The sequence below is a fragment of the Thunnus maccoyii genome, chromosome 3 (genome assembly GCF_910596095.1).
Source record: "Thunnus maccoyii chromosome 3, fThuMac1.1, whole genome shotgun sequence".
NCBI lineage: Eukaryota > Metazoa > Chordata > Actinopteri > Scombriformes > Scombridae > Thunnus > Thunnus maccoyii.
In genome coordinates, this window is record NC_056535.1 from 2,622,037 (window position 1) to 2,637,295 (window position 15,259).

At 38.9% G+C, this 15,259-nt stretch overlaps 1 protein-coding gene across 2 annotated transcripts in view; it reads left to right on the top strand.

Annotated features, from left to right (window-relative positions):
* The window catches only part of cntn2 (contactin 2), a 73,229-nt gene extending 58,576 nt beyond the window's left edge, over positions 1-14,653 (top strand). For both annotated transcript variants that reach the window (XM_042406909.1, XM_042406907.1), the window contains exons 16-23: positions 32-181; positions 1,247-1,317; positions 2,178-2,409; positions 3,146-3,261; positions 3,977-4,163; positions 5,613-5,725; positions 6,840-7,008; positions 10,522-14,653. In XM_042406909.1, coding sequence (XP_042262843.1) covers positions 32-181; positions 1,247-1,317; positions 2,178-2,409; positions 3,146-3,261; positions 3,977-4,163; positions 5,613-5,725; positions 6,840-7,008; positions 10,522-10,631 — 1,148 coding nt within the window. In that variant the 3' untranslated portion in view covers positions 10,632-14,653. The remainder of the gene's footprint in view (positions 1-31; positions 182-1,246; positions 1,318-2,177; positions 2,410-3,145; positions 3,262-3,976; positions 4,164-5,612; positions 5,726-6,839; positions 7,009-10,521) is intronic.
* The last annotated feature ends 606 nt before the right edge of the window (positions 14,654-15,259 follow it).

Genomic DNA, 15,259 nt, shown 5'->3' on the forward strand with positions numbered 1-15,259 from the left:
AATAAACACATCTCTCTTCATTGTACACCAGACCCAGTGAACATTGAGGGGAATGCAGAGTCGGCTCGTGTGATTGGACTCATGCCTTGGATGGATTATGAATTCCAGGTCATTGCCAGCAACATCCTGGGCAGTGGAGAGCCTAGCGTGCCTTCACACACCATCCGCACACAGCAAGCAGGTGAGGAGCCACAGGTTGTATCTAGTAGAAACACACTCCCTGACAGTGGTCACCGGTAGTCTTAATGGTTGGAGTGGCTGCAGCTGCTTCCAGTAACCATTGTTTTGTTTCACTGACAGTTTACAGTTAGTCAAACCAGAGAGTATTATAGGCTTATTCTGAATTACACTGATCACTCATGAATATCACTATTGTGAGAACAATGCAACACTGGAAATAACACTTAAATACAATTAAGATAAGACTTCACTGATCCCCAAGAAATCCACATGTAGCACCGGGACCGAGAGGTAAAAAAAAAAAAAAGAATAGACATAGAACTCTTAATAAATAAATAAATAAAATAAGAGATTACAGAAATTATAGAAGTGACATTAAAAAACTATATACAATAAATACATGACAGGAACTTAGACTATAGAAGTGAATTGTGCAAATATTTGTGCAAAAGAAGTGCAACTCTGGCAGCCATGATGAGTGAATTACTGTACAGTTATAGTATAAATGTATATATTTTATTACTGTGTATATGTGCAGTATGTGTAATATACACACAATACAGTAATAATATAATACTATGAAGTATATATAGGAAATCAAACTATATATACTATAATATAGCAATATAAAGCACAATAATAACATACAGGTACAGGTGTGTTGTTGTAAAGTTCTTGTTACAATGAGCAACATTGAGACAAATATTGGACTACAGGTTTGTTGTCCACATATAATAATCAGTAAAATGTAATCCACTCTGTTAATACATGTCAGTCTGCCTAATTTACTCCATAAATACATAATAAACTAGACACAAAACATTGTTTATTGTCCCCATTATCACCCCCCACACCCAACATGGTATTAGACATGTAAACATCCCTTCAGACTCAGACATGAATGAACATAACTAAAGGGATTTGGCTTGTAGGTGAAGGTGTTGAAAGCATAACGTGTTGCATTGTGTTTGTGCCAAGGATTTATCCACCTGTCATATACAGTATGTAAGTGATGTATGGGTTTGTATTGTGTGTATTATCTTGTGTTTGTATATTTGGCCCTCAGCTCCTACAGTGGCTCCCAGTGGACTTGGAGGAGGGGGAGGAGACCGCAATGAGCTCATTATAACCTGGACGGTGAGTGAATGGCTCACTGTGTGTGCTCTGTTTGGACACAGTATACAGGACTGCACCATAGTAAAAAGCCAATGTCTGTTGCCTAAACAAATTTTTGATTACTCTGAGTTTTGTTGATGACACATTCTCATGGGTTTTTTCTCAGTTTTTGGGTTGTGGTGGTTCCAGACTTCTTCTGTCATTCACATCTGTAACATTACAAAGCTATTAACGTTAAATTACTTAAAGCCCTTATGTGTAGAGCTTTTACACAAGTATACAGTCTGTCACAGTGTCTTTTTTTAGCCATGTTAGCATCATGACTGTTGGGATGACAATGTTATTCTGTCTGTCTGTTGCTTGGTCCATTACTTTGGTCTAGACTGAAATATTGTGACAACTATTAGATGGATTGCAATGACATTTGGTAATCTTATTCATGGTCCTCAGAGGATGAATTGTAAAAGTTTGATCCCATGATCTTTCATCTAGTGCCACCGTCAGGTCAAAATTTCAGCAAATACCAGCAAAACTGACATTCCTGCCGGCCACTGCTGCGTATCATATTGTATTTAGCTTAAAGCACCACTGTGCTTGGCTAGCATGTCTGTAGACTCTCTATCACTAAACATTCAGTTTACATTCAACAAATTTTAAAATCCTTCACATAGGGGCCTTGAGCTATGTCTGTATGATTGTGAGAAAAGTTCAAAGGCTCAAAAAGTCTGTTAGTGAGTCCTCAGGCATTTCCTGATGTTACAGTGGGACAGCTCTGAGTCCTCACACACACACACTTAGAAGTTGTGTCAAATGTCTGTGAGTCAGTTTGGACTCTGGGTTTTGTAGAGGCTCACATCTTAATATTCTGCTGAACCTTCCAGCCCATGGCCAGAGAGTACCAGAATGGTGACGGCTTTGGCTACATCCTGGCATTTAGGAAGAAAGACACATCATGGACAGTGGTGCGCATTCCTCACGTCGAGTCGTCCCGGTATGTGTACTACAACGACAGCCTGACACCGTACAGTCCCTTTGAGGTGAAGATTAAAGCTTATAACCGCAGAGGAGAAGGTCCATTCAGCCAGATTGCTGTGGTCTACTCTGCAGAGGAGGGTAAGTTAATATAAGTTATAATATATATAATATTTGAAAACATTTAAAGCCATGTCAATGTAACTGAGAATTGTAACTGCCTTATTTGAGCTGGATTTAGTCTCTTCCTTGTGTGTTTGAAATATGTACTCCATCTGTTGTATTTTATTTCTGTGTACTGTAACTGGTGTGCTGTCTTGGCCATGTCTCCCTTGGAAAAGAGATTTCAATCTCAAGGGACTTCCTGGTTAAATAAGGGGTATATTAAAAAATACCAGTCCAAGGAACTCATAGACTTCTATACAGTCTTTCTCTTTTTGGAGCCAGTGGAGTCGCCCCCTGCAGGCCATTAGAAAGAATGCAGATTTAAGGCACTTCCGCATTGGCTTCACTTTTCAGACTCGGAGCTAGCTGCTTGGAAGTGACGTGAAAAACTCCACCTGCAACATTTGATTTCACCACTACAGGGCAACCACAACTCAGTAGATTGAGCACTGATGAGCGTCAGCATCAGGCGCCTCAACCCGGTGTTTGGTTCTTCTCGCATTGCCAGTTCTGATTACCACAAGTGGACCGCTAAGTAGCTTGCACTAGCTCACTCATAAAGTCCCTGACAGACACATGTATTCATGTCAACACTAGTAAAAAGGGCTCCATGTTGCTAATACTTAATAACCCTGTCAGTAAAATTGTACAGTGTACATCATGAAGTATGTTTCATATTCAGACCTTCTGACCTCTCACCGACTCCTCACAGAGCCAACAGTGGGACCATCATACATCAATGCCACAGCGATGACTGCCTTTGAGATCCAGGTGTCATGGGAGCCCGTCCAACAGCTTAGCGCCAACGGCATCCTCAGAGGATACGAGGTGATGAACTGCATAAATACACATCTGGATGTTTGTCCAACAGAACAGATTGTAACTGACAAACTGTCAAAACTAGACTGTCATGATACTGCAAGAAAGAAATGAAGTGAGGCAGTAAAATTCAAGAGCTATGGAGCCTGATGAAGTAATATAGAGACTGATCTGATTTACAAATGTGGCTCTTGTATGACATGCATTTTTATTTCTATTGTAAATACAGTTCAGCTAAATCATATGTAGAAACTATATGTTCTCCCTTAACAGCATCTTGCTAAACCACAAACCAGGATAAAAAAAATATTACGTGCTGCTGCCATACAACTTCTGATCATTTTGTTAGCTGTTCGTAGACATGCAAGCTGCCATAGTTCAAGCTTATTTTATTAACTTTGATTGTTTTAATCCCCAAGCTCATAATCACTTTATTAGTGCCATGATGGCTGATATCAGCATGCACGAGACGTGCATTGCCTGTTGGTAAAGTTGATATGATGGTTTAATTTTTACTTAATGATGAATGAGTTCCAAATAGAAAAATGTAGTGCAGTTTGATGAATATGGAGTGTTTGATCTTAATATACTGTCATAGCAAAGTTCACGTTCAGTGTTAGTTTTCTCTCACTTCATACACAGAGATTAAAAGAATATTTGTACAGGGGGTTTGGTTGTAAATGTCCAAATATACAATAGTTATGTGCATTATGCGTGTCCTCAGATCCGGTACTGGCGGCAGCATGAACGGGAAGCAGCAGCAGACCGAGTGCGAACAGCAGGACTGGAAACAACAGCCAGAGTGTCGGGACTTCGACCCAGCACTCGATACCATGTCGCTGTCCTGGCTTACAACAGTGCTGGCACTGGGCCACCCTCACCACGCACCACTGTCACCACCAGGAAACCACGTACGGCTGCAGCACGCACACACCCACATATGCACACAGAAAGCTTCAAACTAACCTGCGAGGGACAGATTCTAAAGCACAGAACAGGTTTTGACAACAAAATCCTCATTTGGAAATCAGCTCTCATTGTTTCTTATTAGCTGTTTTGCTAGAACATTTGAGAGTTTGAGACAACACTTGACAAATTTAAAGAACAGGACATGCCCATGTGTCATATTAGTTATTATAAGTCTTTTAGGGGTGCCATCACACCTAATGGCCCAATGCGGTTCAAACGAACTCATGTGTGTTTGCCCATTTGGTTCAGTTTGTTTAGCTTGGTGTGATCGCAAACAAACAAGTAAGACCAAAAAGATGGGCCCCAGTCTGCTTCCAAATGAACTTTTTTTTTTTTTTAAATAAGCGATCTATATAGTTATACATGACCATTTGGTAACCATAGAAACACATTATTAGAGTATGAGGCCCAGTTTCAGCTAATAATGCTTTGTATCAGTTATTTCTATAAGCTTCTTGTACTACCAGGGAAGTTAATTAAACGTATGGTGCAGTAAAATGCAACATGACCTGCTGTTAGTCACTTGTTTGTTAGTAATAAATCAGTGTAAACATGAAAAAAACAGAACTTAATCTTAATGTTGATATTTGAAGGATGCAAAACAATTCCTCTTACAGGCTTAAAACACTTACTACACTCATGATTCTGTCCTCAGTCGCTCTCTAAACTTACTTTGCACTTACAAATCAGTTTCACTCTCAGTTCTCAACTTGCAGTAGTTTCGTCATTATTTAACTTCCATATCCACAGACACAGAGGCATCTCCTCGGGCATGTCCTGTCTTCATGATCCTATGAGTAACATAACCAGGTTAAATGACCATGTGGTCGCCGTCACCACCCCTCCTCCTGGTTTAAACAGATTATTCCTCTCAGCTGTAGCAGCCAGTGGGTCTTCTCAGTACTCAGGAAGGAGAATATGTACTTAACACTTCCTGGGCCTCTGGGCTGTAAACCTATTCACCAGAAGGATTAGACATGAGCTCTATTTCAGAGCATCATCCACTCCTCTGCCTGCAGCCACATCAGCATGGACACATTTACCTGTCAAAATACAACCCTCATATATGTGTTACGAAGATTTAGTCAGTTTATCGTTTGAGTCTGGATGTTGGAGTTTACACACCTTTAATTAAACACCTTCTTCTCATTTTGGTGCAACGTGTTAAAAATGTAATTTATGTTTATCATTTATAAGACACATAATCTTCATCAACCTCTAATGTAGGGACTTAAATCTTACTTTTTTCTGTAATTTTTGTCATATCATTGTCTTTTTGTAGTTGAGCTGCTCTTCTACCCATATTAATCTCAGTCCAAATTGTTTCCCCTTTTTCTTCTGTTATCAATTTTTAAAATCATATTTTAAACACATCTGTGTTACTATTTCAGCTCCCAATCGACCTCCAGGCAATGTGTCATGGAAGACTGATGGCTCATGGGTAATGGTGAGGTGGGACCATGTGAAGGCCATGCATAATGAGTCAGCTATACTGGGCTACAAAGTAAGTGCTGCCCAACTAATAGTGTGTGTTTTTCTGCACATGTTGTTGTGCATTGGCACAACAACACCAACCACCATTCTCTAAGAGTTCTTTAGTTAAGGTAGTAGTTTACAAGAGTGGTGACTTAAAGGCCCTAAAAACTAAATCGGACAACAGCTGTGGAGGTTTTTGCATACGTTGTTTGGACACTGTCAGTTGAATCTGGTCAAACCCCATCCACATAGTCCTGGTGAAGCAGATTAGCAGAGTTTATGACTGTTAACTCTTAATAAAAAGATACATAATTAATAAATAATTCTTAAGGATGTCAAGAAAAGTTTGTTTGTGGTAGACCTCTATTCATTCCCCCAGAGTAACAATTAGGTATGTTTCACTCGAGATATTTATAAAAGGGAATAAGATGATGCAAGGCCTGCATGGCGCTTACACCTTCAATTATTATTGAAGGTATATACATTATTATTGTAGGTATATACTATACATCAAAGTACCAGGTCTCAGCTATGTATAATAAAAAATATCAAAGGAAAAAAAATGATTCAAATGATGTGTCATTTTAGTATACATCGACTTGAAAGTTGACTTGCTTTGTACTTAACTTATGAGCTGACAGTGTTTTCAGCTGACTGTATGTATGAATGTATAAATGCTCATCTGATCAGAACATTTAAAAACCTGGTAAATCAGAATGAAGAACTCTTTGAGTTGACTTGAGGGCTCTATGTCGAACCATTGAAGGCTAAACAGTAATTACCCTCATTTAGTTATAGCACAAGTGTTTCCAGACAATCAGGTTAGATAATGATACTTGTAATCTCTTTTGTGTATGAGATATGATAAGCATGATAAAGATTGTATAACAAAATCAAAGTTCATGTTAATAAGCCTTTTACCAGTTTATGGATGAGAACAACATGATCATCAAAAGATAACTACGATGACAATGGTTCTTTCACCTCAAAATGGACACAAGTAATAACACAGCATAAGTTGTTAATTAAAAAACATATGACAACATTATACATTCTGAGTAGGATGTTTTTATGTTGATGTGTTTATCTTGTAATGTTGAGGTTTGAACTAAACTATCAACCTGCTGTTTTCTTGATTGCAGGTTCTGTACAAGCATGAGGGCCAGACAGCACTGAAGGTTCTGGACAAGGGGAAGAGTTCGGTCAGCCTGCCGCTGCCAAAAGACAACGGTTACGTTGTGTTGGAGATTCGGTCCTGGGGCGAGGGTGGGGACGGGCCGGCACATGAGATTATTGTTTCCCGGGACTCAGGTGAGAAACTAAGAACGACACAACAGAGCTCTCTCTAAGTGAAAGAGATGTTGCAGAGTCAAGTGTTATGAAATGGTCAGTAATGGCAGGAAAAGGCATTTCCAGCAAATTTTAGGGTTTGAGGAATTATACCAATAATAAAATAACTTATTTTGTCTAGGAAGTATCTTGCACAGCAGCCACTATCCCATGTTTCCCCTCCTCTGCAGCCATCCATCTTTCTAAGGGTGGTGCAGCCTATATTTGCCATTCTGTGGGTTTACATAGACCATAATGCCTAGCAGCTACCAGGCAGTAACAGCGATAGGGCAGGTTTCAGTTTGGCACTAATGCCATGGAGAGCAGTCTGTTTCTCAGAGGGAAAATCATAGTGTAGGTTCTCTAAGCCTGTGCTCATCTTCTTAGTGTCATGCGAAAATGTATTATTTTGAAGAAAATACACAATCTTAAGATTCTAAAGAATAAGATAAATATGTGTTATGATGATTCTAATGTCAAACCAAACATGCTATGGAGTGCACTGCCAATGAATCTGCTACACAGATTCTAATCCAATACACTTTTTGTCAAAAAAGCGAATTTCTCCTTACGGTCCACTAGCTGTCTGTTCTGTGTGTGCGCTGAAAAAAAATCTGGTGTTCATACACAGCACTGGCTCTGTAAATGGGAAACGAACAAAGTGGCTCGGAGCAAGCCACACAACATTAATCCGGCCAATCAGCAGCAGGGGGGCATTCATGCTCATGCGCAGGTCAGGGAGAACTCATCAGAGTAGCTGTCTGTGTGAGGACATGACAGTCTCCCGTCTCCAGCACCCACTGAATCTTGGGAGGGCTGACAAACTGGAGAGAGAGAGGTCACAGTCAATTCTTATGGAAAGTATTTTCTCACAGAACAGATACGTTTCCATTTTATTAAATGTATCGATCCACACTGAATCAGAGACAAGCGTGATCTGAGTAACCAGCTGTTGTGTGTGTAATCACACAAATATCCCGCTGTATGCATGTTCTGTTGATTTGAGGCGGAGAGTGTGGATGGACTGTTGTACTCACATGAGACAAAATCTTTTTTTCTCCTCATGATAATGTGTGAGAACAACAGAAGTGACTCTACAGTTGACGCATCGCTCTGGATTCCACCATATTTCTCTTTTGGTTGTTTCCTTGGTAATATGCATCCATGAGTTTGAGGGGCGGAGCTTCTGAAGGAGCATGAAGGCAGGGGTGTATTTGTTTGGGTGTTTACTTCAAATATCACCAATCTTTCTGTAGAATGACTGACTCTACCTTTAATTTTCACCAAATAATAGTGTTGGACAAATGGACAAAGACCCATGAGACAATGGAGTACAAGTTCCAATATTGGCCAGAAAGTGATTTGTTAGAAGTCTGAACACCTTGGATTAAAATAAGTCATGCATTAGTCATTCATCAAAATATTTGCAGATTCAATTTCTGAGAAACAAATTGCAAAATTTGACATTTTAGAGCAGAAGACCAGATGCAGATGACTTGAGCTGTTTTTAAGATAGTTGCAAAAATGTAAACTTGATTATTACAGCGTCACTTTGAGGTCAGTGAGTGTCATTATATGTGCCTGAGTAGTGGGTGGATTTGCAGACCATCTGCCAGTTTTGGTGTTTCTAGATGTTACGGTTTTTGCTGCACAAACACTTTCAGCAGAGAAAAATAATAAGAGGAAGAAATTTTCCACTTAATATGAATTCAATACACACTTGAAAACATACTACATGGATGAATAGCTTCATTGTTAGAAATTAAGACTTGGGTAACTGGGGATTGGAACCCTGGAACTTTGCATCCCCAAAGAAGGCGACTTACTGACTGCACCACTAGGGACATATGGTTTCCATACACCTTCTCACAAGGTGAGGCAATGACGTCAAATGTGCAAAACTGAGGCATTTTTGTCTATTTAAACTAAAATGTTGGTGATAAAATTCTGATAAAAATCACACATCATTCTGCTGTTGGAGGCCTGGCAGAAAAACAAGAGAAAGAGGTTAACAAGGAAACCAAACAAATAGCAACATTTGACCAATCTGAACACCATATGAAACGTGATATCTAGTATCCAAAGAATGTCCAAGAGTATTTCAATGAAGACTTGTGGAGATATATGCATTAATTGATTTTGCATACTGTGAAAAATATAGAGTGAGGCAAACTTTTGTCACAATTCAGTGGATGAGCTGAAAATTTTTTGGCTCTGTAGGATGTACAGGTGATTTATTTTGATATTTCTATTTTGATGTTATTTTTGAAGTTTGGAATGTGAAATGATTTTTTTGTAATAAGCCACGCCCACTTTCAACATCAATCACATCAATCATGACCAAATTTTATGTATCGACAGAGTCATCATCCTAGATCGTGCAAACTGAATTTCTTGCAAATCCATGCAGCCGATTACAAGACTTTTTGCATATATGGCGCCCCCTAGTGGCAGAATATCCCAAGAGTGCATAGGCTCGAACCTAGCATCCAAACATGTTAATTTTGTAATTTTTGTGTGTGCCAACTTTGATTTATTAGAGTTTATGTAAAATTGAACTTAAAGACAAAGGTCTAAAAATGGATGGATGTATTGAAATATCCTTGTTAACTTTAGATCAGCGAAGTCCATACATGATCCTGACCAAGTTTCAGGATGATTGGACCAACGGTTTTTGAGAAAATTAAGAAAAAGTTGCAAAACTTGACATTTTGAATCAGAAGACCATTGCAGCAAAGATGCAGATGGATTGAGAGATTAAAATGATGAAAGAATTTTGACTCCAAGCCAAGCTGTTTTAGAGATAATTGCAAAAACATAACTTTGATTGTTACAGTGCCAACTTGAGGTCAGAATGTCATTTTATGGGCCTGAGTAGTGGGTGGAATTTGCAACCCACCTGCCAATTTTGGTGACTTTTGGTCTCACGGTTTTTGCTGCATGAACACTTTTAGCGGAGAAAAATAATAAGAAAGAAAGATGAAGAAGAAAGTTTTGCTGCTTGGACACCTAAATACAATCTAAAACTGTCAAAATTAGAATTTAGAACAGGAATTATCTGAGCAAATAAGAAGAAAACAAGAATACAAGTATGATGTATAGGTAGGAAGTTTGATACCCAGCTCTAGTCGTGTATGACCCGGTACATATTTGAAGCAGAGGAGGGATTTCAAGCAGCTCACCTATTTCCAAAGTGCATGGAGAAGAAAAAAAAGTCTGAAGAGGTCAAAATTCCTGTAACATTTTCTGTATAAAGATCAACTTTATCGTTTCGGCTTGTGGCCTTCTTCATGGTCATCATACACATTACTGAAAACATTTAAGGTGAGTATAAAAAATTATAAAGAAAAAAGAAAATAACAGACAGTCTGATGCATATTTGACCCTAAAAGTGTACTGATTTACAGTGAGAGGTGCCACATGCATATTACATTCAGGAACTTTACATTTCAGTAAAAGTGATTTTTATACACTGTCTCTCACTCTCTATCCCAGGAACTGGTATGATGGTGCAGAATGAGGCCTCCGCCACACTGTCCAGTCACCTGCTCCACCTCCTCACTGGCTTACTTCTCTACAGTCTTGTGTCGTTGTCAGGCCTGTGATTTCAGCCAATCTCTGGACTTTTTACTTTTCTGGCTTAAAACTAAAGCTCTCATGTGTCTCAGCCTGTGTTTTGGGTTGGAGTAGATTCCGACAGTCGGGGAAGGTTGTAGCACTGCAGGGATTGGAAGGTGTGGGGAAGAAGAGAGGGGATTATTCTTTTTATAATAAATACAAAGAGGGGTTTTTTTTCTTCTTTTTTTTTAGTCTGGATGGGTGAAGGGGGATGGGGGAGCAGGGCAGCCCTGTCTGATTGTGTATCCGTGTACTGGTGTCAAAACATGCCTTATGGGGACCATCACATCTGTGGCTGGCGCATCTCATACCTGCGTCCTCCAAACTGTAGCTGGTGAGACACAGACTTCAGGTGTAAATTATTCATAGAATCAGTAGTGTGTATAACCTGTGTACATACAGTACAGTCTTACATATGATGGATGTCTGCATGTTCACACTGTAAACAACTTGACCGATGAGTCTCTATAATCTGACCTGTTACATTTTTGCACATTTTGAGTCATATTTTCAGTACACATGGCCTCACATCCACCAGAACAGTTGCATCTACAGTCACTTTTTCAAAATATCAAGTTTGAATGAATTGGAACTAATATATACTATGAATAGTTAGAAATCATTCAAATGCAATCAGTAAATGCATATTAATAGAATAGGGGTGTGACAGTATCAAATTTTCAAGCCATATTTATTGTGAACAAAAGTATCACAGAAAACTTATTATTACAGTTTTCTGTTAGAGCTAAAATATACTAAAATGACTACACACCATGTTTACCTTGCATTAGCATAGCAAACCTAACAAATACAGATAGTAAACTTTATGATACAACTTTTTTGGACTCTGCAAAAACATTCATATAAAATACACCTAAAAACACCATCAATATGAGAAGTCTGTCTGTTAAAAGACAGGGAATAACTTCAAATGCAGCACAATGTCAAAGTTTTATCTTTGTCTCTCATGTAAATTGGATGCTTTTTGTCATTTAATGTCACTACTCAATTCCACAAACTGGTCGTGCTTTTGTTGGTTGAATAGCTAATGTTAGCACTGCCAGTGTAGCTAGTCAGACAAACAGCCTGGTTCACTGACCCTGCCTCTGTTTGACCGGTAAGGAAACGCTCCCTTGTGGCTAATCAAAATAAACTGCTAATGAAGATGAAGGAGCTCTGCTATGTTCACAGTGCAACGTTAGTCATGGTAACTGTAATAGAAATTGTTGGTGGTGTTGTCACCATCAGTACGTTTCACCATGGTACATAGTAAAACCAGTATACCAGTACATCTCTATTGTAGAATGCATGTTCTGTTCATTTGACAAGCTAATGTTACTGTGAAAATTGTTACATTTTAACTGCTAACCACAATTTATCCATCTTTGGAGTCAAATGCAAATGCTTCCTCACAGTACTTCTCAGTTGGTTTTGTGTCATGCTTGTCTGTTCAGCACAGCTCACTGGTTTCCTCCATTTTGCCTTAGAAAAGAGAACAACGGCCTGGTAGATTAGACCCATTGCATGTCCTGAGCAGCATGACATGCAGGTCAGACAGTGTATTTTAGGAACGGCACACCCGGAGTAGACGGCACAGCCTGTCGTGCTCATACACTGAATTTTGACTTCACAGTGTACTCATATTTTATTCATGACAGTTTGAATTTTATTTTTTTTCCTCTTATGTTCAAACAGTAGTAATCTGCAATATCTGTTGTTCCACATCAGCCAGGTTAGTAACATTACCAAATATCACTCACCTAACATTCATGTTTCTTTCATGTATATTTCCGTTTCTCTACAAACATACAGTACATTTTGAGCATCCACCCAACTGAAAAGACCCAGTCTTTTTATGACTTATAGGTCTAGTTGCTCACAGTGTGAATACAGAATAAGAATCAGTAACTGAAGCACTGAATAACTTTTTATTGTTGATATCCAGCTTCTGCTAATGTCTCTATGCGTGTTTGTGTTTTTGCATCAGCTGTAATTATAGCAAACTACAGAAATATGTCACTGGTCCAAATGAATGTTTACATTTTCTATTTTTGATGTTGATTTTGGGGAAACTGAAATTGGATGGATGAAGGGGTATTTCATTCTTTGTTTCCATTTATTGTGCCTGAATTGTTTGAATAATTCTGACAATGTAAAAATGCTTGTGTAGTGTTTTGGTTTATTGCAGCTGCTTTTATGCTGATAGATATGGAAGGTCAGAGCAGCAGGGATGACTTACTGGCAGAGATGAAAGAGTTGTTCACTGAAGTTATCAGAGAGTACAGTGAACATGTCATATATCCTCCTCATTGTAATCCTGTCAGCGTCTATCAGCTCTTATGTAACATGTCCGCTTCACTTTACAGGAAGGATGTGACTTCTAGCAGCATTGTGTCTGGAACTCATTCAGGTAGTAATCTTTTGTCCACAGTTACAGTATCCTGTCCAGGTCAGGTCTGGTCAACTTGTCAAAGATATACTGCACATCACATGCTTTTTTTTTGTCTTACTTAATTTTGTGGTTTTAGTTTGGACAGTCTGCTGTCATAACTTTAATAATTGTTAGTTACTGATGCTTTGAGTTGAGACTGTCGTCCAAGAGTCAGGAGCAACTTGAATACGTGGTTTGGGTCTCTATCATTGCCCACAAAACACCAACGAAAGCCAGAGCCCAGTCCACTTCAGATTCTGTTCATATGTGACTATTCTCCATCTGATGTTTATGTCGGATATGAAGTAGTTCATATAGACTGTAGAGATCATGGTGGTGGTGGATGGCTAATATTTGTGCTCCCTTTTAGACAGGTGGTATAGGTTCATGTTACATACTTGTAGTCTGCATTGACAGTTTTATCGACATCATATTAACCTTAACCATATTTTAGTTCCATGACCACAACCATTCCCAAATCTTCACAAAGCAGAGCCTAAAAGTTCATTCTTGACCTTGGAAACAGCAGTATAATATTTAAAAAACCCATGGTCCACTTACACTGCTACCTTTTTAATCTCATGGTTTTCCTCAGGGCATGTAGTTTGCTCAGTTGTCGTAGAGATAGATCTGTTGTCATCATGTCATCACAACAACTGAGCAGACCACTGAGGAAAAGTGATATGTGGTTGAGAGGTCTGGAAAAAGCTAATAAGTGGACTTGGAGTTAAGATTTTTTCCATCAAATATCACAATCCTTGTTTGAAGCTTCAATATGCAGCCTCTCTTCGAGAAAGGATTTGCATTAGAAATAAACTGATAAATATCGGGCATATTTCAGACAGTTACATTTACTCTTAAAATATTACTGTATTTCCCTCTTTCTTTTGTCGCCACAAAAAAAGAAAAACCCTGACGCATTCGCACTGTTTCTTTACTGTTTATGCACCTATTCATGCTTCTTGGCGGGTAGCTGCGTACTAGTGGAAGGCATCCAATCCTGCAGTTGTGTCAGTGCATGTTTGTAGCTCATTGCAGTTGAATTGCAAAAATCACATGTTGTATGTACTTGTTAGGCTATATGAATTGAGCCCCGGAACCCTCTTGATTTAATGTTTACTTATAATCAAACATAATTCTTAATAAAGAGCTGTAAAGGGGATATTGTATCTGTCATTCCTGTTAGTAGCCTGCAGAGTGGCAGATTATGGGCCGTAGACTGGGCTATGCAATGACGGTAGAGTCAACACATTCAAAGGTAGTCGTACAGAAGGCTACGTGGCCTCTGAACAATATAACCGACATGCGCAAGGATTTGCAAAGGGGTTTTCATTTCTGGTAACACAAAAGTACTCTAACGAGTTACTTTTCTAGTAGGTAACGCTGTAACGTAACAAGTTACTTTTTAATGGCAGTAATGTTGTAATGTAACAAGTTACCTTTAAAAGTAACTTTACCCAACACTGATGTTGACTGATAAATAACAATTCTATCACATTTCACAAATTCTAACAGATAACAAATAACAAATTTAAAGGACCAGTGTGTAAGATTTAGTGGCATCTAACAGAACGGACTTGGCAGAAATAGAATATAATGTTCTTAAGTATGTTTTAATTACAGTATAATCAGCTGAAAATAAGAATCGTTGTGTTTTCTTTACCCTACAATAAGCCCTTCTACATAGAGAGTAGGTCCTCTTCCATGGAGCCCGCCATGTTGCACCACCATGTTTCTACAGTAGCCCAGAGCAGACAAACCAAACACTGGCTCTAGAGAGGGCCGTTTTTTGCGGCCACTGTAGGTTCTCCTACACACTTGGAAGGGGAGGGGAAGGAGAGGTATTCAGTTAGTTGCAATCTGCAACCTCACTGCTAGATACTACTAAATCTTACACACTGGTCCTTTAATGTATTCTTATTGAAAATGTTCAGAATCAGAAAATCTCAAATGTTAATATCAGCCTCAGCATCAGGCTGAAACCTGCACCTGTATACTGTTGTCTCCTCTGTCATGCTGTTCTGTGGCCACTTGCCTCACTTGTTAACCAGACAAGCCACCTTTGAGGCCAAGGGGATTAAGGCATGTTCAGTGATATTTTCATAATCAGCATATTTATAGTTAAATGAATGTAAACAGGTTGCATATTGTAGCTTTCAGTCAGACTAATACTACAACTTTGAT